Raw genomic sequence first — 26,164 nt, forward strand, 5'->3', positions numbered from 1 at the left:
GCTTCCTAACTTTAGTCTAAATGAAAACTCTGTGGTGCCCTAAGTAAAGCAGATACTTCCTAGTCATTTGGGATAATCTAAGCACAGAGACAGACATCCAACCAACCTTTGGACACCAAAATTTTGCACCTAATTGACGAGTAGGAGGTTAATCTTACCTTCCCTTTGAGACCATTTCAATTATTCCAGACCATTCTTTATGTTCTGTAGCTTATCTGGCTCTTTCATTTTGGCATTGAACTTCAGAACTCCTTGCATTGATGCTTAACTCTGTCAAGTGTCTCTGTTTCCAAAAGCAGAATTACAAGCCTCAGGAAGATAGCTTGTTTACCATCATTCAGTGAATGAGGAAATGAATAGAGTTCCCCTGTTATACTGACATGTACATTTTTTGTTTTGGAATAGCCACTTGGTAATGATTCCATAGCCTGTGTACACTAGTGAGAGTAACAGTTCTTTTTTCAAGATTTTAAAATATCATTCCTACTCAAACCGCTGGCAAATCTAATCAGCAGTCCATCAGTTCATACATTTAGTAAACATTTGAAGGCTAACTATATGCCAGACACTGTGTTATTACCAGACTTAGCATAACTGAATAATGTTCATATCCAAGGTAATAAGCTCTGGTATTGTTTTGTTTTGTTTGTATAACTTTATGGTGGCTTTGTTTTATCTTTCTTTGACCCTATTAAAAGCAAAACCCTTACTGGAGTTCTCCAGGAACAAAACCCTTACTGGAACTTAAATTGGAAAAAACTCATAACATTTGAATAAATGAGATGAATCATTCCCATACCTGTAACTCACGAAGAGTACAAGGCAGGAAACATGCTCCTTGGCCTATGAGGGACTGACCACACACAAAATGGGCTTCTGTCTAAATTTAGAATGGTCCCTCTACACTCTGTGACCAACAATATTGAATTGAATTCTCCCACTAAATCCCATCCTTTTAGAGTACAGCTATATGTTACTTATCTTCTCATCCTAGCACCTTGCGCATTGTGTTACCCATGTTTGCTGAATGAATTAAAGAGGCATAATGTGTCTCGGTGCCTGTGGCTCAAGCGGCTAAGGCACCAGCCATATACACCTGAGCTGGCGCGTTCAAATCCAGCCCGGGCCCACCAAACAACAGTGATGGCTGCAACCAAAAAACAGCCAGGTGTCATGGCGGGTGCCTGTAGTCCCAGCTACTTGGGAGCGGGAGGCAGGAGAATCGCTTGAGACCAGGAGTTGGAGGTTGCTGAGAGCTGTGATGCCATGGTACTCTACCCAGGGCGACAGCTTGAGGCTCTGTCTCAAAAAAAAAAATAAAGAGGCATAATGTTAACACTGAACATTGTTTAAGAGCACACTAGAGGGCGGCGCCTGTGGCTCAGTCAGTAAGGCGCCGGCCCCATATACCGAGGGTGGCAGGTTCAAACCCAGCCCGGCCAAACTGCAACCAAAAAATAGCCGGGCGTTGTGGTGGGCGCCTGTAGTCCCAGCTACTTGGGAGGCTGAGGCAGGAGAATCGCTTAAGCCCAGGAGTTGGAGGTTGCTGTGAGCTGTGTGAGGCCACAGCACTCTACCGAGGGCCATAAAGTGAAAAAAAAAAAAAAGAGCACACTAGAGCTGTCTACTCTACCCACACATTTGATTATAGATGTATATGAGTCTACAAAGGTGAGGAGGTTGCATAGCAAGAAAATGGAAGAGCAGGACAAGAGACTTGAAAAAATCTAGAACCAAGCTTTTAAAATATACTCACTATTGTGTTTTCCTTTATTCTTTACCTCAATCCCCCATATTAGGAAACATGGATCTAAATGCCTTGTGCACTGCAAGATGGGGGTGAGTCGCTCAGCCTCCACTGTGATTGCCTATGCAATGAAGGAATATGGCTGGAATCTGGATCGAGCCTATGACTATGTAAAGGAAAGGCGAACGGTGACCAAGCCCAACCCCAGCTTCATGAGACAATTGGAAGAATACCAGGGGATCTTGCTGGCAAGGTAGTCCTTTAGTGACTTTCAGATTCTCTCTCAAAAGTTCCCTAAGGCACAGTTAAATGGCCTTCTCTGCAGCTAGTTTGTCCTTCTCTCAGCCTGACTTGGATGTAATGTTTTTGTTTTTTTAGAGACTGAGTCTGGCTTTGTTGCCCACGCTAGAGTTCAGTAGCATGATCATAGCTTACTACAGCCTCACACTTCTGGGTTCAGGCGATCCTCCCACCCCAGCATCCCATGTAACTGGAACCACAGGTGTAGGGTCTAATTTTTTAAAATTTTTTGTAGACAGGCTCTTACTGCATTGTCCAGGCTGGTCTCAAACTCCTTGCCTCAGGATGTCCTCCCACCTCAGCCTCCCAAAGGGCTAAGATTATAGGTGTGAGCCACCACACCCAGCTTGATGGATATTTTTTCTACAAAAACTGTTGTGCTGCCTACCTCTCCAATGGAATTGGGTCTTGAATGTCTTCCTGTATCAGTAAAAAACAGCTGTTTTCAATTTGGTATTTGGTCATAAAATGAGTAATGAATTTTACTACATCATTGCCCCTTAGTGGTGAAAGCTACCTTCAGTTGCTCTTGGGAACAAGCATCAGATATTGAATGATTTTTAAGGATCAGTTTCCTGAGATGCCATATGCTGAAATTGGATAGATTGCTAGCTTTTGTTTTGTTTTTTTCCATGTAATCATGTTCTAGGTGGTTTTGTTAGGGTAAAGCCACAGCTGTCTAGAAGCAGATGGGGCTAGTGCCAGAGTTTGACTCCAGTGAGTCTCATGACTTGGTCTTGACTCTTGAATCTGGACTGTGTTTCCCTGAACAAAATGTTAAATAGCTGTCTAGCCTATCCAGGCAGAGGGAGGGACCACCCTCCCACCCCCAAAGTATTGTGAAAATGTGGCCACAGCATAGCATTATGGTTTCCACTAAAAAAACCCTCCTATTTACTCAGCATTTGGCATGATTTCATCTGAGCTGTTCTCTTAAGACGCTGGGAGGATACTTTAGCCTCCTCTGTTTAAAAGAATTTATAGGTCTTTAGGGCCAGATTTTAATGACATTTTTAGATTAGATCAGAAGGTAGGACATAGCTGTTCTTTTGGCATAAGAAAGAGGAATCTAAAGGTTTGCTGAGACATAAATATTATATATTTCTAGACACACATACGGATGTTAGGCAATGTCCTCACGTGACCCACTGAAAGGGATACTATGTGTCCTGCCAATTTCAGTATTTATTCTGGAATCCCAGGCTACTTGCAAGCTGTTGGGTTGGGTTTTTTAAGTGTATGTGGTTTTTCTTAGATATAAAAGGAATTTCAGAAAAACTTAGATGAGGATAAGAAGGATGGCATAAATCCAGAAATCACGCTTCGTCTTCCTCTTCCCTTTCTCTTTCTGTTCTATCCCTACTTCCTAGTGTTGATTCATGGAGAAAGAGTAAGCCCTGGGGAGAGAATACCACAGAATTTGAGTCAGGAAATCTGGTTTCCATTCCTGGTTCACCCCCTTACTGCAACCTTGAGAAGTTTCTTCACATTTCTGATCTTCACCTGATCTCACCTATAAAATGAAAATGAAGAAATCTACCTCACAGGGTTATTGTGAATAAAGATGTGTATAAATGTTCACTGTGTTGAGGGTTGAGTTGTTCAGATGTGATTCTCAACATCTCCTTCCTCTAAGGCTACATAGGTATGTCCCTTTGATTTCCTCCTCAAAATGAACTGCTGCCTCCCACTACTCACACACTCACTCCGCTAGAAACTGCAATGGGAAGTATTCCAGGAACTTCCTTTATCCAGATGTTTCCTATATGTTTTGTTTGTTTGTTTGTTTGTTTGTTTGTTTTTGAGACAGAGTCTCACTCTGTTGCCCTGGGTAGAGTACCATGGCATCATAGCTCACAGCAACCTCACACTTGGGCTAGAGAAATCCTGTTGCCTCAGCCTTCCAGGTAGCTGGGACTACAGGCACCTGCTACAATGCCCAGCTAGTTCTTCTATTTTTAGTAGAGATGGGGTCTCACTCTTGCTCAGGCTGGTCTCGACTCCTGAGCACAAGCAGTCCATCCACCTCGGCCTCCCAGAGCACTAGGATTATAGATGTGAGAGCCATCACACCCAGCCTGTGTTCTTTTTTTCTTTTTACTGTCCCTTCCCCTGCCCTTGTTTCCTATATTTTGAGTAATAGTGCCTGGAATATCACTTAAGCTGCTTTTGGCTGCAAGTAATAGAATACTTCCATCAATCAGGATCTCAATAAGAAACAACACACTTAGCCAGGCATTCTGGCAGGCACCTGTAGTCCCAGCTCATTAGGAGGCTGAGGCAAGAGAATCGCTTAAACCCAAGAGTTGGAGGTTGCTATGAGCTGTGACACCACGGCACTCTACCAAGGGCGACATAGTGAAACTGTGTCTCAGAAAGAAAGAGAAAGAGAGAGAGAAAGGAGGGAGGGAGGGAGGTAAGAAAGGAAGGAAAGAAAGAAAGGAAAAGGAAAAGAAGGAAGGAAAGAACTCAGATTAAGATTATTTGAGGAGACTATTATATAAGGACTCTTTACAAAGGTGTGGCATCATAGTGGAATCAAGGGACTTGTATCAGCAGGACTGTGTGAAATAGCTCCTAGACCCAAAGAGAGAGGAAGCAGTTTCTAGAACCTGTAAGAAGACTCCTGCTAGAGAAGGCTTTTCAGAGACCAGCACTACCCCTCTGTCAAAGGGACACAGCTAGCCTGAGATGGCCCTTCCGGGAGGGAACTAAGGAAAAAATTACCCTGCCCTCACTCTCCTCCTTTCAGTCTTCTTCCAAGCCTCCCCATTAGCCAAACCCTGTGGAAAGTCAGAAAACAAGGAAGCCTTTTGTTGTAATCCATAGATCAGCATCTGTGGAGGAGACCAGGGTAGAAACACTGAAGAGTTGGCCTGCAGAGGCAAATAGAAGATGTCTGGCCCAACACCCAGCTACAAGTAGTTTAAAAAGTTAGACTATTTATCATTTTCTATAACAGGCAGCATAGAAATAGTCTCTGTAATGGCTCAGTGGTAATGTAATCAAGGACTCTGGTGCTAACCATCTTTCTGTTCTGCCTTCTTTAGTTAATGGCTTGGTCCTTAAGGTTGTCTCATGATTGCCAGATGTCTGCCACATTTCTAGGCATCTACATGTAAATTAAAGATCATCTGGCTAAAGAAAAAGAGCATTTAAGTTCAGAAGGAAGACCTTTCCCAGAAACCACCCATAAACTTTCCCTTAGGACCCACTGGCCAATACCGGGTCATTTGGCTAAAACCAATCACTGCCCCAAAAGATAATTTCCAGGATAGGCTAAAACATATTCATATTTTTCCTCTGGAGCTAGGAAGTGCCACATTTCCTGAAGCCGAAACCAAATCAAGCACCTGACAGTAAGAAAAATAGCTGTTTGGATATATAGCCCTTAGGGTCTGCAGTCAGTGATGTGTTGTTAAGAAACCTTGGCATTTTTACACCAACTGCCAAGTGAATTAGGTCCAGCATACTCTTGTCCAGCCCCAGAATGCTGCCCTATAATCTGCCTGTTTAGAAGAGCAGAGAAAGGGAATCACCATACTCCGATGACTATCTGAGTTTCTATTAAGCCTTGCAATTTAGATAGGGAAAAAATTAGAACAATTGCAATTAGATAGGGAGAGGAAAATTCTTAGAAAAATCGCACTCATTCTGTTTGAAGAAAAATTCAACTTCCTGGCCAGATGTTTGGATCTTGTGTTTCATGTCTTCTCCCAGGAGGCAGTAGTAGTTTTCTCAAAGAGGTAGCATCCTGATCCTAAGCATTCTCTTGCTCCATGGTTAGCCAGGATAGCAGTGAATGCTTAACTAGAAATGGCAGCTCTATTTTAGGGCATTAACTTAGTGCTTTGACCTCATAGGGGAAGAGAAGTTTACCAAAGTAGACCCAGGTTCTCATAGTCTTAATCAAAATATGAGGGTATTTTGGGCCATACAGTGACAGCCCCTCTGAAATACAGGACACTTGTTGCCTCTTTTAGTATATTGTTAACAGCCTGGAAAAAGCTAATGTGTAATAGTCAACCTTTAGATCTAAAAAGAATGATAATAAAGCTACTATTTATATCTGATTTTATTTTTTTCTGTTTTTATAGTAGGAGGATGAAAGCAAAACAAGGGGGAAGGGATGTGTATATGTGCGCATGTGCACACACTTTGAAACTCTGTTAAACTGCCAGGAGCACTGTTTGTTATTCTGCACTCTGATCATGCAGGTATCTGGCAGATTTATGTTCCATTACACAGGTTCAGATTTCAGGCAGACCATTTGCAAGCTTGGCCATGTGTCTGTGGTATTAGGTTTCAGTGTATGAGGGCAAGGAAGAAAAACTGGGTGGTGGCCAGGGATAGTTTGTGCCACCATGCCCTGAGAAATATCAGTTTAGATTCTTTGAACACCTCTGTCAGAAGAGCCAGAGGAGGCAGCGTTGTCTTTTACCCTACCTTTGCTGCTAGGGTCATTGAAGTTAGCTAGTGCACAGTGGTCAGCCAGCAGCAGGGAACCTGAGAATGAAAGGACATGGATCCTTGGCTTAGTGACCTCAAGCACAATTGAGGTTTAAAAAGATTTTCTTAATAGATCTAAAGTATCTAGAACTATGCATAACACACAGAAAACTCTCAATTCCGTCTTCATTCTATAGGCTGCCTAATATGCTAAAAACCTTAAACAGTCTGATTTTACTAGAAACTTTTTTTGAGAGAGAGATGGATCTTGCTATGTTGCCCAGGCTGGGTTGTAATTTTTATTCATAGTCTTGATCATAGCACATTACAGTTTCAAACTCCTGGGCTTAAGTGATCCTTTTACTTCAGCCTCCCTAGTAGCTGGAACTACAGGTGTAAAGTCCATTTTTAGCAGTACTTTCTTCTGTGTAACTTTCTCAGAGTTGATGCTTTACCAAACATGCAACAATAAGAAAGAAAGTGGAGACAAGACTTACATGTGCTGTCATTTACATTTCCTTCTTAGCCGTGAATGGTGGGGTACGTCTGTAGTCCCAGCTACTTGGGAGGTTGAGGTGGAAGGATTGCTTGAACTCGGAAGTTCAAGGCTGCAATGAGCTATGATTGTGCCACTGTACTCCATCCTGGGTGACAGAGCAAGACTCTGTTTTTAAATAAATTTCTTTCCCATTCATTTACTAAGTAAATGAACTAAGGCCAAATTCATACCCAGAATGGCTTCAGTTATCACACATAAGTCTGTGTGTTTATATGAATCCAAATTGAAGTCAGAGGCCACTTAGCCGGGAGAGGGATCTAAGACTTGGTTACATCATCCAGGCTGTAGACCAATTCTGAAGTTCTTTTTTGGCCACTTGTTTACTTGCCGCCTGCCTGTAATAGGCAGGGGGAGTTAGCTGGATTTAAAAGTTGAGAGTTTAAAATAATAGATATGATCTAATGTCTTGCATCTATCCCTACCAGTGATGGAGCATTAGAACAAACTGGCTCAGGACAAAGCTTCATTGGAACACAGTTCAGTGTTACCAAATAAAACTGATGATGCAGACATACCCTATGATCCACCTTTTCCACTCATATCTATATATAACACCCTTGAGAAGCTTAGGTGCATACCAGGCACAAAAATGTTCATGTCAGGGTTGTCTGGCATATTCATTACACTCTATGAATTACATTTACACACAGCGATTAATGCTAAAAACATAATTTGGTAAGAAAACATACCAATGACTGGTAGAAGAATACATCCAGTATGAGTTCATGTATTTAAAGTTCAAAACATGCATTATATTATTAACAAAACGTGTTGATACTGTAAAGAAAGGGGATGATAAGCACGAAGTTCAGGATGGAAGAGAGGGAGGGAGGGAGAGACAATGGAGTAGCAGTCCTTCAAAGGTAATGGTGGTGAGTATCTGTATCAAGAGCTGCCTACGATTCTGTCTGCAGATCCTGTTGCAAAAATGAAAAAGACAATAGTATCAGACCTATCTTTAGATTGGGATTTTTATTTTTCCTTTACAAGTAAGTGTCAGTTTAGTTTCAGAGCCCTGACTCATTATTTTCTGATGATTATCTCCCCCAGGAAGAAAAGGAAATCCCTGCTGGGCAGCACAACTGTGATGTCAGCCACTTCCTCTGAAACATACATTGTTTGTGCCTATTAGCATGGTATCAGTCTCATTCCCTCCTGACTGATAAGTGATTTGCAGGAAGTTTAAAAACAAAAAATACTTCCAGCAAAGTGTAGCAGAGCATGCCTGCAGTCCTGTAGCTACTCAGGAGGCTGGGGCAGGAGGATCAATTGAGCCCAGGAGTTCAAGGCTAACCATGAACAACATGGGCAACACAGCAAAACCCGTCTCTAAAAGAACTAAATAATAAAATAAAAAGACATACTTTGGGAGAATTATTGGGATCATGAAAACTTCTTATTTAACTGTTGACCATTAAGTGGTTCTGTCATATTATTAGAAGAGTGAGAACAGCTATCCCTAAGATGTTGTCCCCATTATTTGCATCCTGGGCATTATCCTACCACAGTGGGTAAGAGGAGTTGGTGCAGGTTTGAACTTCGTCATGATAGGTAAGGAATAGAAATTAGAGAATACAGTCGTATTTACCTCAGGAAACAAGGGTGCCTGAATATAAGAGAAGAAATTTTAAAAGAAATCGCATTGTCCTCAGCTGGTCATAGTGTACAATTTAGACCCCACCTATCCAAGCAGTTGACTTGCCCCTCCCCACAGCCACTCACTTGTTTGAGATATGTGATAGGTTGTCTCCTCCTAGGGGTGGCTGTAGTTCATGCAGCTTGGAAAAGATGAAAAATCCATCTTATACCAGCTAATTTGATTACATCTTGTGTTCATAAACAGATAGACCTGCTCCCTACCCAGGAAAGCACCCCTCTGCAGGCCTGAGTCAGAGAGAGCCCCACCCAAGCAGAAGACAGGCAACGGGAGCTGAGAGCAGGTGCAGAGTTGAGAACAAACAGGGGGTCACATTAGTGCAGGCGCATGACTCGGCAGAGCCTAGGCGTGGCCCTGAGCCCAGGGCAAGTTGGTTCAGGCTGAGTTTCCCATTCCACTCTGCAGTTAAGTAGCTCTTCATCAGCTTGCAAGTCATGGAGACCACACCCCAAGCACCATACTTAGTGACCTGTTCTCTGGGCAGGTGATCCTAACCAACCACAGGCCACATTTCTCTTTTTGGCTGAGGCTTTGGGAATGTACTTCCTTGTTTGCTTGAAATGAAATTTCTTCCCTACCTCATACCCTCTCTCCATGAAATAAACCAAAGGACTGATGTGGGGGGTGGGGGAGTCATCCTTTGGCCTACCTGCTTTTCCATTTATCTCCTTTGCTTGATGGTTCTTATCCAAAGATCCTTCTGAAGAGGGCCTGTCCTTTATGCTCAGCCTATTTGTCCTGTTACTGAGCTTTCTCTCCAGATTTACTATCCCATCTTTGCTTTCCAATTCAAGAATCATCACCATTCTCTTCACACCCACACATCACTCATTAATACTATATTAGTACTTCATTCCAATTATGAAGAGTTGGTATAATAGACTCCAATAGGCCCCCAATTTCCCTTTGTATTACTGTATGTTTCTGTGTGTGTGTGTTTTCTAGTGTCAAGGTCTCACTCTGTTGCCCAGGCTGGAATGCTATGGCCCAATCATATCTCACTGTAACATTCAATTCTTAGGCTTAAGCAATCCTCCAGCCTCCCAAGTAGCAGCAACTCCTCTTACCCACTATGGTAGGATAATGCCCAGGATGCAAATAACGGGGACTACAGGAGCATATCACCATGCCTAGCTAATTTTTTTTGTTTTTTAAGAGACAGGCTCTTACTCTGATACTCAGGCTGGTCTCAAACTCCTAGACTTAAGTGATCCTCCTACATTGGCCTTCCAAAGTGCTGGAATTAACAGGTGTGAGCCACCATGCTTGACTACATGTATGTTTTGATTTTAGATATTTTTTCTGGTTATAATTATTAAACATGCTCATTTTTTTAATTTAAAAATTATAAAAATATTGAATATAGAAAGTAAAAGCCTTCCCCAAAAGTATTTTCTGCCTTTCTTGAAAGAATTAATGTTACTGGTGATATTACTCCAGATTTTTTCCTATATTACTCTAACATGGAAACTGTCCCTTCCAAATGTCTTCAACATGCTTTTTCATTGAATCGTATACCTTGGACATCATTCCACTAATGTACCTGACAGTTTTATTTTGGGGGGTGTTGTTAAGACAGAGTCTCACTCTGTAGTCCTAGGCTGGAGTGCCCTGGCTTCTGCCTCGCTCACAGCAACTTCAAATACCTGGTTCAAGTGAACCTCCTGCCATAGCTTCCCCAGCAGCTGGGACTATAGACACCTACCACAACACATGGCTAATTTTTCTATTTTTAGTAAAGATCTTGCTCTTGCTCAGGCTGGTCTCAAACTCCTGAGCTCAAGGGATCTTCTGGACTCGCCTTCCTAGAGTGCTAGGATTACAGGCATGAGCCATTGGGCCTGGCCTACCTGACAGTTTTTAACAGCCTTATAACATTGTTGTATGGACTATAACTTTGTGTTTGTTTGTTTTTGTTTTTTTTAAGACAGAGTCTTACTCTGTCACCCTTGGTGGAGCCATGGCATCACAGCTCACAGCAACCTCAAACTCTTAGGCTTAAGCAATCCCCTTGCCTCAGCCTTCCAAGTAACTGGGACTACAGGTGCCTGCCACAACGCCTAGATATTTTTTTGTTGTAGTTGTCATTATTTACCTGGCCCAGGCAGGATTTGAACCCACCAACCTCAATGTATGTGGCTGGCGCCATAACCACTGTGCTACAAGCGCTGAGCCAACCTTTTTCTGTTTTTGGTGTCTCATTTTTTAGTATCACAAAATAGTGTTAATAGTAAATATCTTTATTTGTATATCTTAGTGCAGTTGTAGTATTTCTCCAAGCAAAATTCATTAAGGAAGAATTGCTGGAAGGCCAAGGCAGGTGGATTGCCTAAGCTCAGGAGTTAAGACCAGCCCGAGCTAGAGTGAGAGACACCATCTCTAAAAATAGCAGGCATTATGGTGGTCACCTGTAATCCCAGCTACTCTGGGGCTAAGGCAAGAGGATCACTTAAGCCCAAGAGTTTGAGTTTGCTGTGACTATGATGCCAGCCACAGCACTCTACCCAGGGTAACAAAGTGAGACCTTGTCTCAAAAAACTGCTGGTTAAAAGGTTAGGTTTGGAGAGCTATTACCAGACATCAGTCTTAAAAATTCTATAGTTCATCCCAGCTACTCAAGAGTCTGGGGCAGGAGGATCACTTACAGCCTGGATTTTGAGGTTACACCTGCACTGTGGTTGTGCCACTGCACTGAAGCTGGGCAATGTAGCGAGACTCCGTCTCTTAAAAATAAACAAATCCATCCATTCATTCATTCAACAGTTCACACTTCTACTGGCAGTATATGAAAGAGCTTGTTTGGCCATACCATCAACAACACTGGCTGTTACTTACTATTTTAGTTCTTGTCTGTCTGATAGATTACAAAATCAGATTTCACATTCACTTGATCTTGTTTTGCTTTGTTTTTTGTTAGTAACTTGAATGTCTTTTTATATGTTTATTTCCAAGTTCCATGGAACAGGTAACAAAGCATTTTGCAAGTTAAGATTAAAGTTTATATGGGAACAGTTTTCTGGGAAGGTGTTGATTGTTTGCACAAACCAATTTAAAGTATTTCCTATGTATGTCCTCCACAGCAAACAGCGGCATAACAAACTGTGGAGATCTCATTCAGATAGCGACCTCTCAGACCACCATGAACCTATCTGCAAATCTGGGCTAGAACTCAACAAGAAGGATATCACCACCTCAGCAGACCAAATTGCTGAGGTGAAGACCACAGAGAGTCACCCCCCCTTACCTCCTGTCTTTGTGGAGCATGTGGTCCCACAAGATGCAAATCAGAAAGGCCTATGTACCAAAGAAAGAATGATCTGCTTGGAGTTTACTTCTAGGGAATTTCATGCTGGACAGATTGAGGACGAATTAAACTTAAATGACATCAATGGATGCTCGTCAGGGTGTTGTCTGAATGAATCAAAATTCCCTCTTGACAACTGCCATGCGTCCAAAGCCTTAATCCAACCTGGACATGCCCCGGAAATGGCCAATAAGTTCCCAGACTTAACAGTGGAAGATCTAGAGACAGATGCCCTGAAAGCAGACATGAATGTCCACTTACTGCCTATGGAAGAATTGACATCTAGACTGAAAGATCTCCCCATGTCCCCTGACCCTGAGTCACCAAGCCCCCAACCCACTTGCCAGGCTGAAATCTCAGATTTCAGTACAGATCGCATTGATTTTTTCAGTGCCCTAGAGAAGTTTGTGGAGCTCTCCCAAGAAACCCGGTCCCGATCTTTTTCCCACTCAAGGATAGAGGAACTGGGTGGAGGAAAGAGTGAGAGCTGTCGACTCTCAGTGGTAGAAGGAGCCCCTTCCAAAGTGACAGCTGATGACCAGAAAAGCAGCTCTTTGAGTAATACTCCTCATGTGTCTGAAGAATCATCAATGGATGAGGAACAGTCAAAGGTAAAAACTATCTTTATAGTTCTCTATCTAATGAAGTTCTTTTCAAAACATTTGGGATCTGTTGACCTTGTTTTTGATGTTTACTAAAGATTTAGGAAGGCAGTATGGGAGAGATAGTCTGCCTGTTATTTTCCTTGAAAATGTAGGGCTTAATTTTTTTTTTTTTTTTTTTGAGACAGAGCCTCAAGCTGTCGCCCTGGTAGAGGGCCGTGGCATCATAGCTCTCGGCAACCTCTAATTCTTGGGCTTAAGCGATTCTCTTGCCTCTGCCTCCCAAGTAGCTGGGACTACAGGCACCTGCCACAATTCTTTTTTTTTTTTTTTTTTTGGTTGCAGCCGTTGTTGTTTGGCGGGCCTGAGCTGGGTTCGAACCCACCAGCTCAGGTGTATATGGCTGGTGCCTTAGCCACTTGAGCCACAGGTGCCGAGCTGGGCTTAAATATTTTTTAAATGAGTTGCCTTTTGAGGAATTTATCTTTCCAGGCTTTTCTGGAGGAGATGACAGAGGAAGAGATTAGCCAAAACAACTGTCTTAGCTGAACAAGGAGCGGTCACTTGCCTGGACCTCTGCAATTCAGATCAGATCTTATCAATAATGGATTTAGATGCTGCCTGAGTGAGCCGTGTCTCTCTGAGAAGATTAGATTTGTTTGGGTCTTTTTTGGGGGTGGGGGGGTCTCAGAAAAGTCAAAAATTGGATATGTGTTAATAGTTATTCAAGCAGCAGCTGATTCCTATGCCAAGTTCTTGGTATTAACAGTGTTTCTTGGCCGGGCACTGTGGCTCATGCCTGTAATCCCAGCATTCTGGGAGGCCGAGGTGGGTGGACTGCCTGAGCTCATGAGTTTGAGACTAGCCTAAGCTAGAGGGAGACTCTGTCTCTAAAAATAGCCGGGCATCCTGGCAGGCACCTGTAGTCCCAGCTACTTGGGAGGTGGAGGCAAGAGAATCGCTTAAGCTCAAGAGTTTGAGGTTGCTGTGAGCTGTGACGCCACGGCACTCTACCAGGGCAGGAAGTAAGACTCTGTCTCAAAAAAAAATTTTTTTTTAAATAATGTTTCTGGATTCTTCATCTCCAACCTGTGGTACTCAAGAATCGAGGGGAAAGGGTGGCACCTGTGGCTCAAGGAGTAGGGTGCTGGCCCCATATACAGGTGGTGGGTTCAAACCCAGCCCTGGGTAAAAAAAAAAAAATCAAGGGAAAGGAATATGAGAGCAGACAGAATCCTAAGATTCTTCTTAGGGGCATATAAGCTCTTATAGGCCATCTCAGACCAGAGAAAGAATTACCGTGTATCTTCAGTTCTAAAACTCAAACTTACTCTCATTTTGACATGGCTGACATTGGGGTGCATCTTATAAACAATGGTGTCTTAGATCAATACAGTGTAGTAGTTAGGGAATAAATGGTGACAGATTTTCTCTCATATACCATACTTCACTTAATGATTTAGCTGACTACATTTCTTGACATCTCCTAATGTCTTCTTATATTTACCCACCTTATCCATAACTCTCCTGTTCTCTCTTTAATCATCCCAGGGCAATTCTTGCCTTTGCTTCTATTGTCATCATTCCCAAAAAGCTATGCCTCCGTGTCCTTTCTTCTGGGACGTCCTTTCTTCTTCTTCTTCTTCAAGTAGAATGCTTGAGCTCTCCTTTGGACCAGTGTGTGTTATAGCACTAACAGAAATAGCCTTTCTGTAAAGACATCAGTCATGTGAACACTCCCTCTGAGGCCCATGCACACACTGGTTGTCTGTGGCTTCTCTCCCAGTCGGGGCAAGTTTGTTTCTGCCCAGTGTCTGGCAGATTTCCCTAGAAGAATTACTAACCTTTTTAGTTAGTACTAACTCTGACTCTCTTTTGAAGGAGAAAGAATAACAATCCCTAGGGAAATACTATACTTTGAAGGCTTATAAAAATCTTAACAAAGTAGATTGATGGTCATAATGGTGCTACTTTAAGAGGTGTCTGAGGGCCATTTGCAGATTTTAAAATTCTTATTTTTTTACAGTAGGACCTGATTTTTCTTTCTTTTCTTTTTTTTTTTTGTAGAGACAGAGTCTCAGTATACCGCCCTCAGGTAGAGTGCCGTGGTGTCACACAGCTCACAGCAACCTCTAACTCTTGGGCTTACGCGATTCTCTTGCCTCAGCCTCCCGAGCAGCTGGGACTACAGGCGCCTACCACAACACCCAGCTATTTTTTTGTTGCAGTTTGGCCGGGGCTGGGCTTGAACCCACCACTCTCGGCATATGGGGCTGGCGCCCTACCCACTGAGCCACAGGCACTGCCCAGGACCTGATTTTTCATTGGCCAGTTTTCTTTGGCTTTGTTCTAAATCCATCTGGGAATTTGTAACTAGTAAAACAGAAGAGTGTCAGCAACTCATCATTTCTAAGTTTGTTGAGACACATGGCTACATGAACCAAGTAAACCTTTCTCAGGATGAGAATGTGAAATTTAGGGATTGTGCCATCAGACACCGAGTGTAGTCTTCCTGCTTGTTTGTTTGTTTGTTTGTTTGTTTTTTAGAGACAGAGTCTCACTTTATCTCCCTCAGTAGAGTGCCGTGGCATCACAGCACACAGCAACCTCCAATTTCTGGGCTTAGGCGATTCTCTTGCCTCAGCCTCCCGAGTAGCTAGGACTACAGGTGCCCACCACAACGCCCGGCTATTTTTTTGTTGCAGTGTGGCCGGGGCCGGTTCAAACCTGCCACCCTTGGTATATGGGGTTGGCGCCCTATCTACTGAGCCATAGGCGCCACCCAACTCTTCCTGCTCTTATGTGCTAGGATGCTGCTGCTGCTGCTAGGAGGAGCAGTGGGAAGGTGTGGATGAAAGTTAGGAAGACAGAGGAGAGAAGAGAGCAGTGGGTCTCCAAATCAGACATCACATGATAGTCTTATCCATCTTGCCCTAACACTGCGCATATCTAGCGTAGCCAGTTATCCTTTGAATGGCACTCTTCCCCTTGAATAGTTGCATAGGTTAGGGTCAAACTGGACATTGGTAGGCCAAGTGGGGGACGTTTCATTTACCCCAGTATGGCCTGAATCCTGGAGGCTCATAGTCTTAGGAAAATACTAATTCTAAGAGCCTCCAAAGCTATTTACTATTCATCCTGGAGCAAAGTATTGTTCATTCTACTTGAGTGAACAGAACAGAAAGTTTAGTTAGTGACAAAACTTAATAAGGAATTTTATATCTCTGGCTTTGATGAGTCCAGTTTTTTTTTTGTTTGTTTGTTTGTTGTGTTTTTTTTCCCTATAGTCTGACAAAACAGATGAGCAAAGTATGGTCCTGGGCACTTGATGATTTGTATTCTCATAGTCAAATAGGTTATCTTGGATCAGAGGATTAATAAGCAGAAAATAACAGCCTTTTAGGTAGACTATAATTCATCATAATCATCTCACTACTTTCTTTTCTTAGGCAATCTCAGAACTGGTCAGCCCAGACATTTTCATGCAATCTCACTCAGAAAATGCAATTTCAGTCAAAGAAATTGTCACTGAAATTGAATCCATCAGTCAAGGAGTTGGGCAGATTCAACTGAAAGACATTCTATCCAACCCATGCCAGACACCAAAGAAGAACATCATCCATGAGCTGCCCCTGGAGAGGGTCCAGGTCCCAGAGAACAAACCTAGACATTTGGAACAGGATGGGGGCTCCTGCACAGCCCAGCCTGAACTAGCCAAAGACTCAGGGAAGTGTGACCCAGAAGGCTACCTAACCACACACTCAGTCACAGCAGATTTGGAAGAAGAGGAACCAGGCGAAGAAGAACAAGAGCTCCAGGGCCCAGGGATGCACCCGGGTGCCAAGTGGTGCCCTGGGTCTGTGAGACGAGCCACCTTGGAGTTTGAAGAACGCTTACGGCAGGAGCAAGAGCAGCATGCTGCTGCCCCCACATGTACCTCATTGTCCACGCGCAAGAATTCCAAGAATGATTCTTCTGTGGCAGACCTAGCACCAAAAGGGAAAAATGATGAAGCCACCCCAGAACATTCATTTGTCCCCAAGGAACCAGAGATGAGCAAGGGCAAAGGAAAAGGCAGTGGGTCTGAAGCTGGCTCACTATCCCATTCTGAGCAGAACATGACTATTCCAGCACACGAGCTACTAGAGTTTCACCCCATGCCAGCTCAGGAGTGCCTAGGGTCAGATTCTAGAACAAACCAGAAAGGAGCCCTGAAGGATCAGAGAACTGTGGTTTCATACCAGGGGTCTGAGACACAGGCAGTCCCTCTTGCCCTTCCCAAGAGGATAGAAATCATTGAGTACACCCACACAGTTAGATCATCAGATCACACTGGGCCGGGGGGAGAAATCTCCACCAGCGAAAAGAGTGAAGAGCAAGGACTGAGGACAGTGAAAGTGGAGAAGTCCATCACTGTGCTGTGTGCACTGGATGAAAATCTAAACAGGACTCTGGACCCCACCCAGATTTCTGTGCACTCCCATGTGCTACCTCTGCCTCATTCTCCTGAGTACAGCATGCCCACTGATCACCTGGCCTCCACACTGAGCAGCAGCCCATCAGCAGCCCTGGAGACAGGAGCACCTTTTGTTAGTTGCACATCCCATGTACCATTTGCCAACTTGGATTACCTGCATCCCCAGACTGTGGTTCACCTGGAAGGCTTCACAGAGCAAAGCAGCACCACAGATGATCCCTCTACAGAGCAGGTTACCTGGGAGGAAAGTCAGGAAGGCCCCCCTAGTGGTAATGAAGTGCAACAAAATGGCAAAGACCTAATTTTAATTAGCAAACTTGGTGAGTTACAGGAAAAAGTGGGCCCGTCATTTGTAGCTTGTCAACTCCCACATAGCTCTAGTAGTGAAAATATAAAGAGTAGCCCTGGTGTGGTGAAAGAGCACACTAAAGAAATCGAGTCCCAAGTGACTTTCCAGGCAGAGCTCACCAAACTATCCCGAATGAGGCGTTCAGCATCTCTTGCCAAGTTAGGTTACTTGGACCTCTGTAAAGACTATTTATCAGACACGGAGCCTGTCTCCTCTGAATCCCCTCATCTCAAACTGCTTCAGCCCTTCCTCAGAACAGACTCAGGCATGCACACTGTGGAAGCCCAAGAGCCCCTTGGAAACCCAGGTTCCCCCCAGAACCCAGAGCCCACCAAGTATTTTGTAAAACAACTCAAAACAACAGAGTGTATCGTTCAGAGCAAGCCAGTGGAGAGGCCCCTTGTGCAGTATGCCAAAGAATTTGGTTCCATTCAGCAGTGTTTGCTTCCCAGGGTGGGACCTGAATTGACTAGTTCTGAAGGAGGCCTTCCTCTGCTACAGACCCAGGGGCTGCAGTGTGCAAGCCCAGTGCCAAGGCTGGCTGTGGCACCCTGTCAACAACATGGCAGAACTCACCCCCTTAGGAGACTGAAAAAAGCAAATGATAAAAAACGGACGACCAACCCCTTCTATAATACCATGTGATCCTGAGCCTACACATGTGACTTTCTAAAAGAAATGTTTGTAAAAGGGGCAGGTGTAATATGTAAGGAACATGCACTTTATTGGTTAATTTTATAATATTTTGGCATTTTACTGTTTTTGGCGCATGCAGGGTTTGGGTTTTTCAGTGTGTGTGTGTTATATGTAAGGAGAGAGATTGATTTGGATGGCAAGACCATTTTATCATTTTTTATTTAAAAGAATTCAAACCTCAAGAAAACCCTCATTTTCAAAGAACACCTATATCAAAGGCAAATTGCTGTTTTTCAATCAACTGCCACCTGCTCCTCATTTTGCCCTCTGAGCAAAAGCACGGTTGCTTCATTGAAGGAAGGAAGCAGAAGGGGAGGGTAGAGAAGAAGTTGGAAAATGCTCCCCTGTGTCTTTGTGATGATGGTTTGCTTTCCAGACCTGAGGCTTCAGATGGGCCCAAGGGCAGCCGGAAGTCAGAAGTCTCTCAGCCACAGTCCTTTGAAGTTCCTAAAGTAGGCAGGCTCTGCTTTGCTTTTAAGGGGGCCATCCAGAACCCATTTCTTCTGGTATTCAGAGTATGTCATGACAGAAAGGTATGATAATGGTTGGCTTGGTAAATTCATCAAATAGTTTTTTCCCCAAGAAAGTAATTTTTGAAATTAAATTTTAAAAGAACCTCAAATGAAATCTGAATGGCCTCCTGGAGAGGAAAGCAGGATGAGAGGATGAAGATGTGAATTGGGGAGTGTTGAGCTGCTGCCCAGGACCTGCTGGGCTGATGGGGATCCCCACCGGAGGGCATCCTGGCCCTCCCTGCCAGAAAGTGCTCTGCAGTGTCCTCCCAACTAAAACACGGTAGTGACAAGTTTGAAAAGCAGCAATCAAAAGTCAATGTGTTCTGGTAATAAATACATATGTAGGGTTTTAACCCTTCCATTACTTGAATAATTCTGTAGGCCTTCTGAGTTTAACGGCCATATTTGTTTTTCCTTCCCCATGCTCTTTCCCTGTGCTGCCTTTTTTTTTTTTATTTCATAGATATATTTGAATTGTTACATATGTATTAACCTCCATTGAATGCAACATTTTCTTTTCTTTGTTATCACTGTTAACACTTGACATAAGTTTTTGTTTCCTTCCTTTTCCTGGAAGGTCATTTCTCTAAAGTTTATACACAGTATTTATGTACATAATGTCACTTGCTTTCTTACAGTGTTTTGTTGATGTTGTAGGGTCTTTTTGATTTATTCTTTTTAAGAAGGAGTAGAGTTGCAACTGGAAAACACACAAAGACACCAGAAATAAAACTGATGGATATTGGTAGGAATCTGTACAGTATATTGATAGTGGTTTTGATTGTTTAAATGGAGATTTCTAATCACCAGCTCCTGCCAAATTATGCATTAGTAACTTCTTCCTCAGAGAAACCCGTAAAGGCTCCTATTAGGTCACAGTGTGACTGAGGCTTATTTCTCTTTGAGACTGAAATCCCAGAACATTATTTTCCAGTAGCCTTCCACAGCCAGGAAGTTTATATGAGTTTCCCAGAGTAGAACCTCCCTTTTGGGGCTCAGCCAAGGGCAAGTACCTGCAATGACTCCATTTAGGATGCTGTTGGTTTGCTGCTGTTATGGAGATCTTAACACAGGAGCACCTGCCATAAACAAGCCTCTTTTAGCTTCTTCTAGAAAACATACTTGGCCTGGAATGAAACATCTCTACAGCTCATTAAAACTGAAGAGGTTTGCAGATTTGCTTCCTGTTCGCTTTGTTTAATGTCCTCATTGCTGTGCATTGACTGAGTACAGTCTTGAGATTTAAGTTTTTCATTGATTACAACACTGAGAGAGAAAGACAGATGCACAGACTGTCAAGGTGATATCAGAGGCCAGAGTTTGGTGTAGGCAGATAACCCAAAGGGTGTTGTAAAGGTAAACTAGGGCCATTGGCCAGGTGCTCAGGAGAAGCTGTGAATCCACTTTCTGTGTGGAAGCCGTGGTTGGTCTGTTACCACTGCCAGGAGGCAGTTTGAACAGAAACTACCTGCTGAAAGTGTCTTTATGGTCTAGTAACTACATGTGCCTGTGCTGTTGCTCAGTAGTTTCCTTAAATGTTTTGTGTCATCCATACAGTTTTGTGATTCCAGGATATTTTGTGTTGTAAAGTGTTTTGCTAGGTGTCATGAACCTGTGTGAGGACGCTTGCAAGATGGGGATGTAAATTTCCAGGACTTACCCATCTAAACTACCCTGTCTGGTTGAGGCACTTCCACCGACATTGGATTGGAAAGGAATGGAAATTGTGGAGTGGAGAGAGGAGGATCTGCATGGACGTTAAGAGAGTGGTGTCCACTCATGATGACCCCTTGCACTGTCCACTGTTCTCCCACCACTGTGACTAATGCTCACTAACTACATTAAATAACAAAGAGGTGAGGAACCCCACTTACGCTGTGAAAAAAATTTTTTTAAATTTTTTTTTTAAGAGTGAAGGAAACAGTCTTGCTCTATCTTTATTTTTCATTATGTTTTTTATTGTTTAATTATCTACCTAAATAAACATTTTCTACACACAGTCTGTAATGCCAGGGGGGTTTGTTAGCCCTGTCAAACTCCCAGAATTGGGTGTTGTTATTTACATGGCTGAGCAATGTCCATAATGAACTGTAGAGAATATTTCAGGCTTTCTTCTCTTTAAACTTTTTGATAAATCTCCAGTGGCCAGTTTCCCTCTTCTGTTCCTGGGAAGCCCAGACCTAAAACAGCCGTTTGGTAGATTGACAGAGATGAGTAGAAAAAACTTTGACCTTTTGCTCAGTCAGTACACCTTTTTACATTTTCTTTATTTTTTTTTTTTTAAACTACCATAGTCTCGGAGGCGTATACGGGTATAGGCAAAAGCAAGTGCACATACATAAGAGTCTAACTTTTTGGTGCATGGGATAAACGCCCTAGGCGCATATAGGATTTGGGCTATAATTTGGATGGTTACCTGATCAGTGGAGAGAAACTCCAACCCTTCCTTGATTTTTGGAAACACTTAGAAGTAGTGTACACTATAGAAGACATGAAGTGTGGTGATGTCCATCTCTCCCCATTTTGGTTGCCTTTCAGATTCTGTGTATTTGGGATATTTCCTAACATAGCTCCTTCAGGTTCTTTATTTTCCTGGTTCTGGGTCTTTATCCAACTTGTATTTCCTCTTTCCCATTTTGCCTGAGGATGACAGCCCAGGCTCTGAAGTCCCTTCTTGCCCATGGGCCCCAGACAGAGGCTGTTGGTTAGGCCTGAAGGTTCCTCTAAGAAGCTTCTGAGATGTGGCAGCTCACAGAAATCACCTTTTTCATCTGGGGATTTCAGTTCTTAAGTGATCTAGGCATGTTTGGTAAAAATGTTTTTGTGGGAGTCTTTTTTTCTTTTAAGGAAAGCATTATGCAGAAAATCACTTTCAAGGGCATTTTAAATTTTTTAAATAAAGCCATTCTTTATGGCTATTTGTGGATACTTTGTTTACATTGTATTAAAATGTGCATCAGCTTGTTGGCCATTCAGTCCCCAGGCCCTAGCTGCCCTGTGAGTCCTTACTCAGAGCAGTGCTGTAATGGTCAGCCCTTGTGGGTAAGTGGGTAAATTTATGGAGCTGACTTCCATCTGTGTCCTGCACTCCCATTCAGCGCTCTTTATGGAAATAGCTGTCATTTCCTCAGTGATAGTGTGTCTTATAGTGATGGTTGTAATGGTGAATGGCTAGTGTCATTTTTGTTTAATTTAGCTTTGCTTTTTAATGGTAGACAAGATGAAATTTTCACTGTTTTAGCACCAATCCACCTTAAAAGCACCTTGGGCTTTGTTTTCCCCTCCAGTCTAAAAGATCAATGCGCGTTTTAGACATAAGCATATTTCCTGCCTCAATTCATCCAATACCTAAATACTATGTATTAGGAAAAGGCCTGCCACCAAAGCAGGAAGCTGCATACTCCTAACCCTTCTTCTAGGGTTTGGGAGTCCCTTGACACCATGGAGAGCTATTGCAAGGTGCTTCTATACTTTTCCAGCCTGGAAGTGGAGGGTGACTGGCCCTGACTCCTGCTATGAAAAGAGAACCAGCCTCATTTTCTCACTGCCCCAGAGATCTAGGACGGAATTTCTAAACTGGAATCATCCCTCATCAGCTTGAAGATCCCCCAAGAGGTGTATGATTGGTGCTGCCCTCTGTGTCCACATAGTGATGCTGGTCACAGCATCCTGTGTACACATGCAGAGCCATTACCCAGGGCTTGACGAGCTGATGACCCAAACTGGAAACTGGGTAATGCCTTGAAGTGTTTCCAATCAATAAGCCCACAGGGAATTGTTTGGTTTTTATGTTTTGTTGGATTTTGGTTTGTTTGGCATAGCTAAAGGTGCCTTTTTTTTTTTCCTCTCTTTCTATTTTGTAGGACTTGTAAACATGGAACACAAGTCCAGAAGACTCTCCTTCTGACTGTTACCTTTGCCCAAAACCACCCAAACTTTTATGTTCACATTTTGTTAAATAAAGCAGGTGCTCCCTGGAATCTCTGGGACCTTTTTGAGGCATTTGAAGCAGAATATAAAGAGTGGTCTCATTTCCTTCCTTAATCTTCCTGGTGGTTGGGATGTTCCACTTGTATCATAGTTTTTTTATTACTGATGTGCTCCGCTGTTTTTAAATGTGAACTTGTGCGCAAATGTGCAGATTCAATGTTCTTGTTACAAACTGAATAAATTTTTATTTTGAAGATGAAACATGTCTATTAATGAGGTGCAACAGAGGAGGAGGGTACCGGAGAAGGTTGGAGGGGGTTGGAAGAGGACAACATTGGTAACCAACAGGGAGCAGTTCTCAGTCATTGATCCCAATCAAGCCACTCTTGAGTTCTAGAGAAAAATAAACTGTCTACCTTCCACAAAATAAAAGGCTGGATAGGAGATAGGATCAGTCAGTTATTATAAAAATTATATGTGTGGGCTCGGCGCCTATAGTTCAGTGGCTAGGGCGCCAGCTACATACACTGGGGCTGGTGGGTTCGAACCTGGCCCAGGCCTGCCAAACAACTAAAAAATGACAACTAAACAAAAAATAGGTGGGCGCCTATAGTCCCAGCTACTGGGAGGCTGAGGCAAGAGAATCCCTTAAGCCCAAGAGTTTGAGGTTACTGTGATTTGTGACACCACAGCACTCCACCAAGGGCAACATACTGAGACACTGTCTCAAAAAAAAAAAAAAAAATTTTTTTTTTTTTTTTATTTGTGTGGCTCCAATTAAGTGACCAAGCTGGGAACTTGCCTAGTCAAGGAGGCAGTTACCAAATCCACCACCTGAATATTAGGAGAATAAATAAAGAGACCAAAATTCCTCTACCATCTGGTGCAAAATGACTGGGCTGGGAGAGCTACTGTCACCTGCCACCACAGAGAATGGATTTCTTGGGTGGGCAACCTCTCTGGACATTTAGTGAGATAAGGCTAATAAGCTTTCAGCACAAGTCACCTCAGCTCACTGAAAAGTTTCTAGAAATTGGACACGAGTTTCTAAAGAAGTATCAATAAAATCTTTCATTTTCTCCCACCATTAGAAGAGTGAATTGTGCAGGAGGGAAATAGGGCCAAAGGCCAGCCCTCTAAAATGGGTTGGAGGAGGTGCCCACTTTTTCCACCTTTCCACAGAGCCATCAGGAGACATTTCGTGGTGGCATTCATCACACATAAGGTGACACTGCAGAGAGCAAGTCATCCTGCTTCATTCTGGATCATCCGTATCAAGTATGGGGGGGGGGGCACAGCACTAGTCTCATGCTGGAGAGCATGGTGGTGAAGATAAGGGCTTTCACAAAATATTCTAGGGGTCTCTGGGGTCCCTGATCAATCTAGATAAACTGGGTCTTAGCTTTCTAGTGAAAGCAGATGGACCAAATCGTGACTAAGGCACCAGGCTACCTCTTCCGGACAATGGCTTCATGAGAAATGAAATCCGTGCTGCCTGGTACAGTGATTCGTCCCTGTAACCCCAGCACTTTGGGAGGCTGAGGCCAGAAGTTCAAACCAGCCCAGGCCACATAGTTAGACTTGATCTCCATAAAAAATAAAAATAGAAGAAATCTGTGCCTGTCATCTATGGACTCCAGTTCAGAGGGAGGCATCAAGCCCAAATCGTTTCTTCCCTGATTTGTTCATCATGCCTTGGCTCTCAACCACCCACTGCACTGCCAGGCCTTGGCAGCCAAAAGAAGAAAGACTGAGCTGCACCAGGCCCAAGCAAATACCTGTGAATCCTTGTACCCAGAGAGCATCCTCCTTCCCAGATGATGGAAATAAAGGCAGGGTGGATTGAAGGATTCTTGCTTCCTAGTCCCAAACCCTTCCCTCTAGAAAGGAGTCCCCTGCTCTCTTTAAAGAGGAGGGGAAATGGCAGAGGAATGGAAGAAAGATGCCAATTCAGATAGGAGGCAGCATGTCAAATCCCTTCTAGGCCAACAAGTGGTGCAGAGTTGGAAATAATCTGGCCCAGTCCTCCATCTTGCAACCCAGAGCTGCAAATATAGGATGATTGAGCTGGGCCTGGAACAAGTTTTCCAATGAGTTCCAGGCATCCTTGCCTCTGTGCCACAGTAACATAACTTTCTGTTATGCTTTATCTCAGCATTTGTAAGATAAAGTAGCACTGCCCTTCAAGGAGAGACAGAAAGTCATGGTATTAACAAGCATGGACCCAGACATCAGATCACTCAGGTAAAATTTTCAGCTCCCCCAACCACCAGTTGAGTGATGGGTAAGCTACTTAACCACTTTGTGCGTCAGTTTCCTCAACTGTAAAATAGGGATAATAACAGTACCCAATTCAGAAGATAGTTACTAGAATGAAATTAATATGTACAAAGCCTTTAGAACAGTGCCCAGAAAATAGGATGTGTGAGATATTGTAATAAGAAACAACCAAGTCACTCAGTTCTTACCCTCCTAATCATGTGCCTGGAATCTTTAGGGAGAGAATCCTCCACCCTCATGGCACCTGTAACAGTTTCTGATTCTGTTCTCCTACAAGCCACAGAATACACTGCTTCTTCCTGAGAAACAAAGGAGCCTTGTGGGGGCACTCATGGTTTCCACCACCTTCCCTCCCTTTCCCCTCTGGTGCTGGTTACTGCTCTCTGGAAGACCGTGTTCTGCTGATCCCAGGTTTGCCCTGGAGAGTGGGAAGTAATAACTGGCCCAACCATGCCCATCAGGACTTTCCAAAGGAAGAAATCCAACCAGTGCGTGGGCAGGGACTGGTTGTTCTTCACTGGTTACTTTCTATGCCCTCCTGACCTTAGTCGATATTCAGATCTGTAGATACTGTGGAAGGAGAGGAGGTTTCCCTAGGTCACAGCAGGCCCAGAAGACATTAGGTGTACGGCCTTTGAGCAGGCTGCTCTGATCTCTAAAGTGTGGCCAGAGACCTGTGCCAGCCTTTTCCCTGAAGGGGATGTCAAGGTGGGTTCACTTTCCTCCCCTGCCTGGTCTTTAAGCTGCTTCCTGCCACGCTCCGTGGAATTCTCTCTAACCGGATGAAATGCCCAGCACAGGGCCAATATTTTAGGTTCTCAAACGATCACTATCGCTATTAGCCACAGTAACATTCACAGCCCTCTGTCGAGTACCCTTGCAGTTGCCCCGGGCCAGCCCAGGCAGTCATCCAGTGCCTGGTACGACTCTTCCAGAGCATCTTCTGGGGCCTTTCCCCTAAGAGAGCCTGGACGTGCAGTCCCGCAACCCAGGCCCGCCCGGACGGAGCGGCTGCGGCGGGAATGCGGCGCGTAAGCACCTGACCGCGCACCGCGGCCTCGCCGGCCCCCCTCTCAGCGCTCCGCTCTGAGTCTGGAAAGCTGAGCCTCCTCGGCCTGCCCCGGAGACGCCGAGGGTAGGGAAGGAGAGTGCGCACCCCGCACACACGCGCACTTACTTTCGACGCTTTTCCAAGGCCTGCGGCCGCTCGGCGCGAACTCGACGGCGCCCGACTTTCCCGCCGCTGGAGAGCGCGCGGCCGCCTGGGCGCTGGTCCCGCCCCCGCCTGGGCCCCGCCCC

General features: G+C 43.9%; 1 protein-coding gene and 1 long non-coding RNA gene across 7 annotated transcripts in view; one reads left to right on the forward strand and one right to left on the reverse strand.

The window, feature by feature from the left end:
• SSH2 (slingshot protein phosphatase 2) overlaps positions 1 to 22,846 on the forward strand; it is a 294,781-nt gene extending 271,935 nt beyond the window's left edge. For 4 of the 6 annotated variants that reach the window (XM_053570907.1, XM_053570906.1, XM_053570909.1 and 1 more), the window contains 3 exons: positions 1,800 to 2,000; positions 11,793 to 12,627; positions 16,068 to 22,846. In XM_053570907.1, the coding sequence (XP_053426882.1) occupies positions 1,800 to 2,000; positions 11,793 to 12,627; positions 16,068 to 18,089 (3,058 nt within the window). In that variant the 3' untranslated portion in view covers positions 18,090 to 22,846. The remainder of the gene's footprint in view (positions 1 to 1,799; positions 2,001 to 11,792; positions 12,628 to 16,067) is intronic. The other 2 variants (XR_008375703.1, XM_053570911.1) reach the window with 2 other exon arrangements.
• LOC128571219 (uncharacterized) lies at positions 6,166 to 8,921 on the reverse strand. The gene is made up of 3 exons (XR_008375706.1): positions 8,778 to 8,921; positions 7,745 to 7,972; positions 6,166 to 6,553 (listed from the first exon to the last, which is right to left on the reverse strand). It is a non-coding gene; the product is annotated as an uncharacterized LOC128571219 (long non-coding RNA).
• Positions 22,847 to 26,164: the final 3,318 nt, after the last annotated feature.

Source organism: Nycticebus coucang, chromosome 18, assembly GCF_027406575.1.
Source record: "Nycticebus coucang isolate mNycCou1 chromosome 18, mNycCou1.pri, whole genome shotgun sequence".
Classification (NCBI taxonomy): Eukaryota; Metazoa; Chordata; class Mammalia; order Primates; family Lorisidae; genus Nycticebus; species Nycticebus coucang.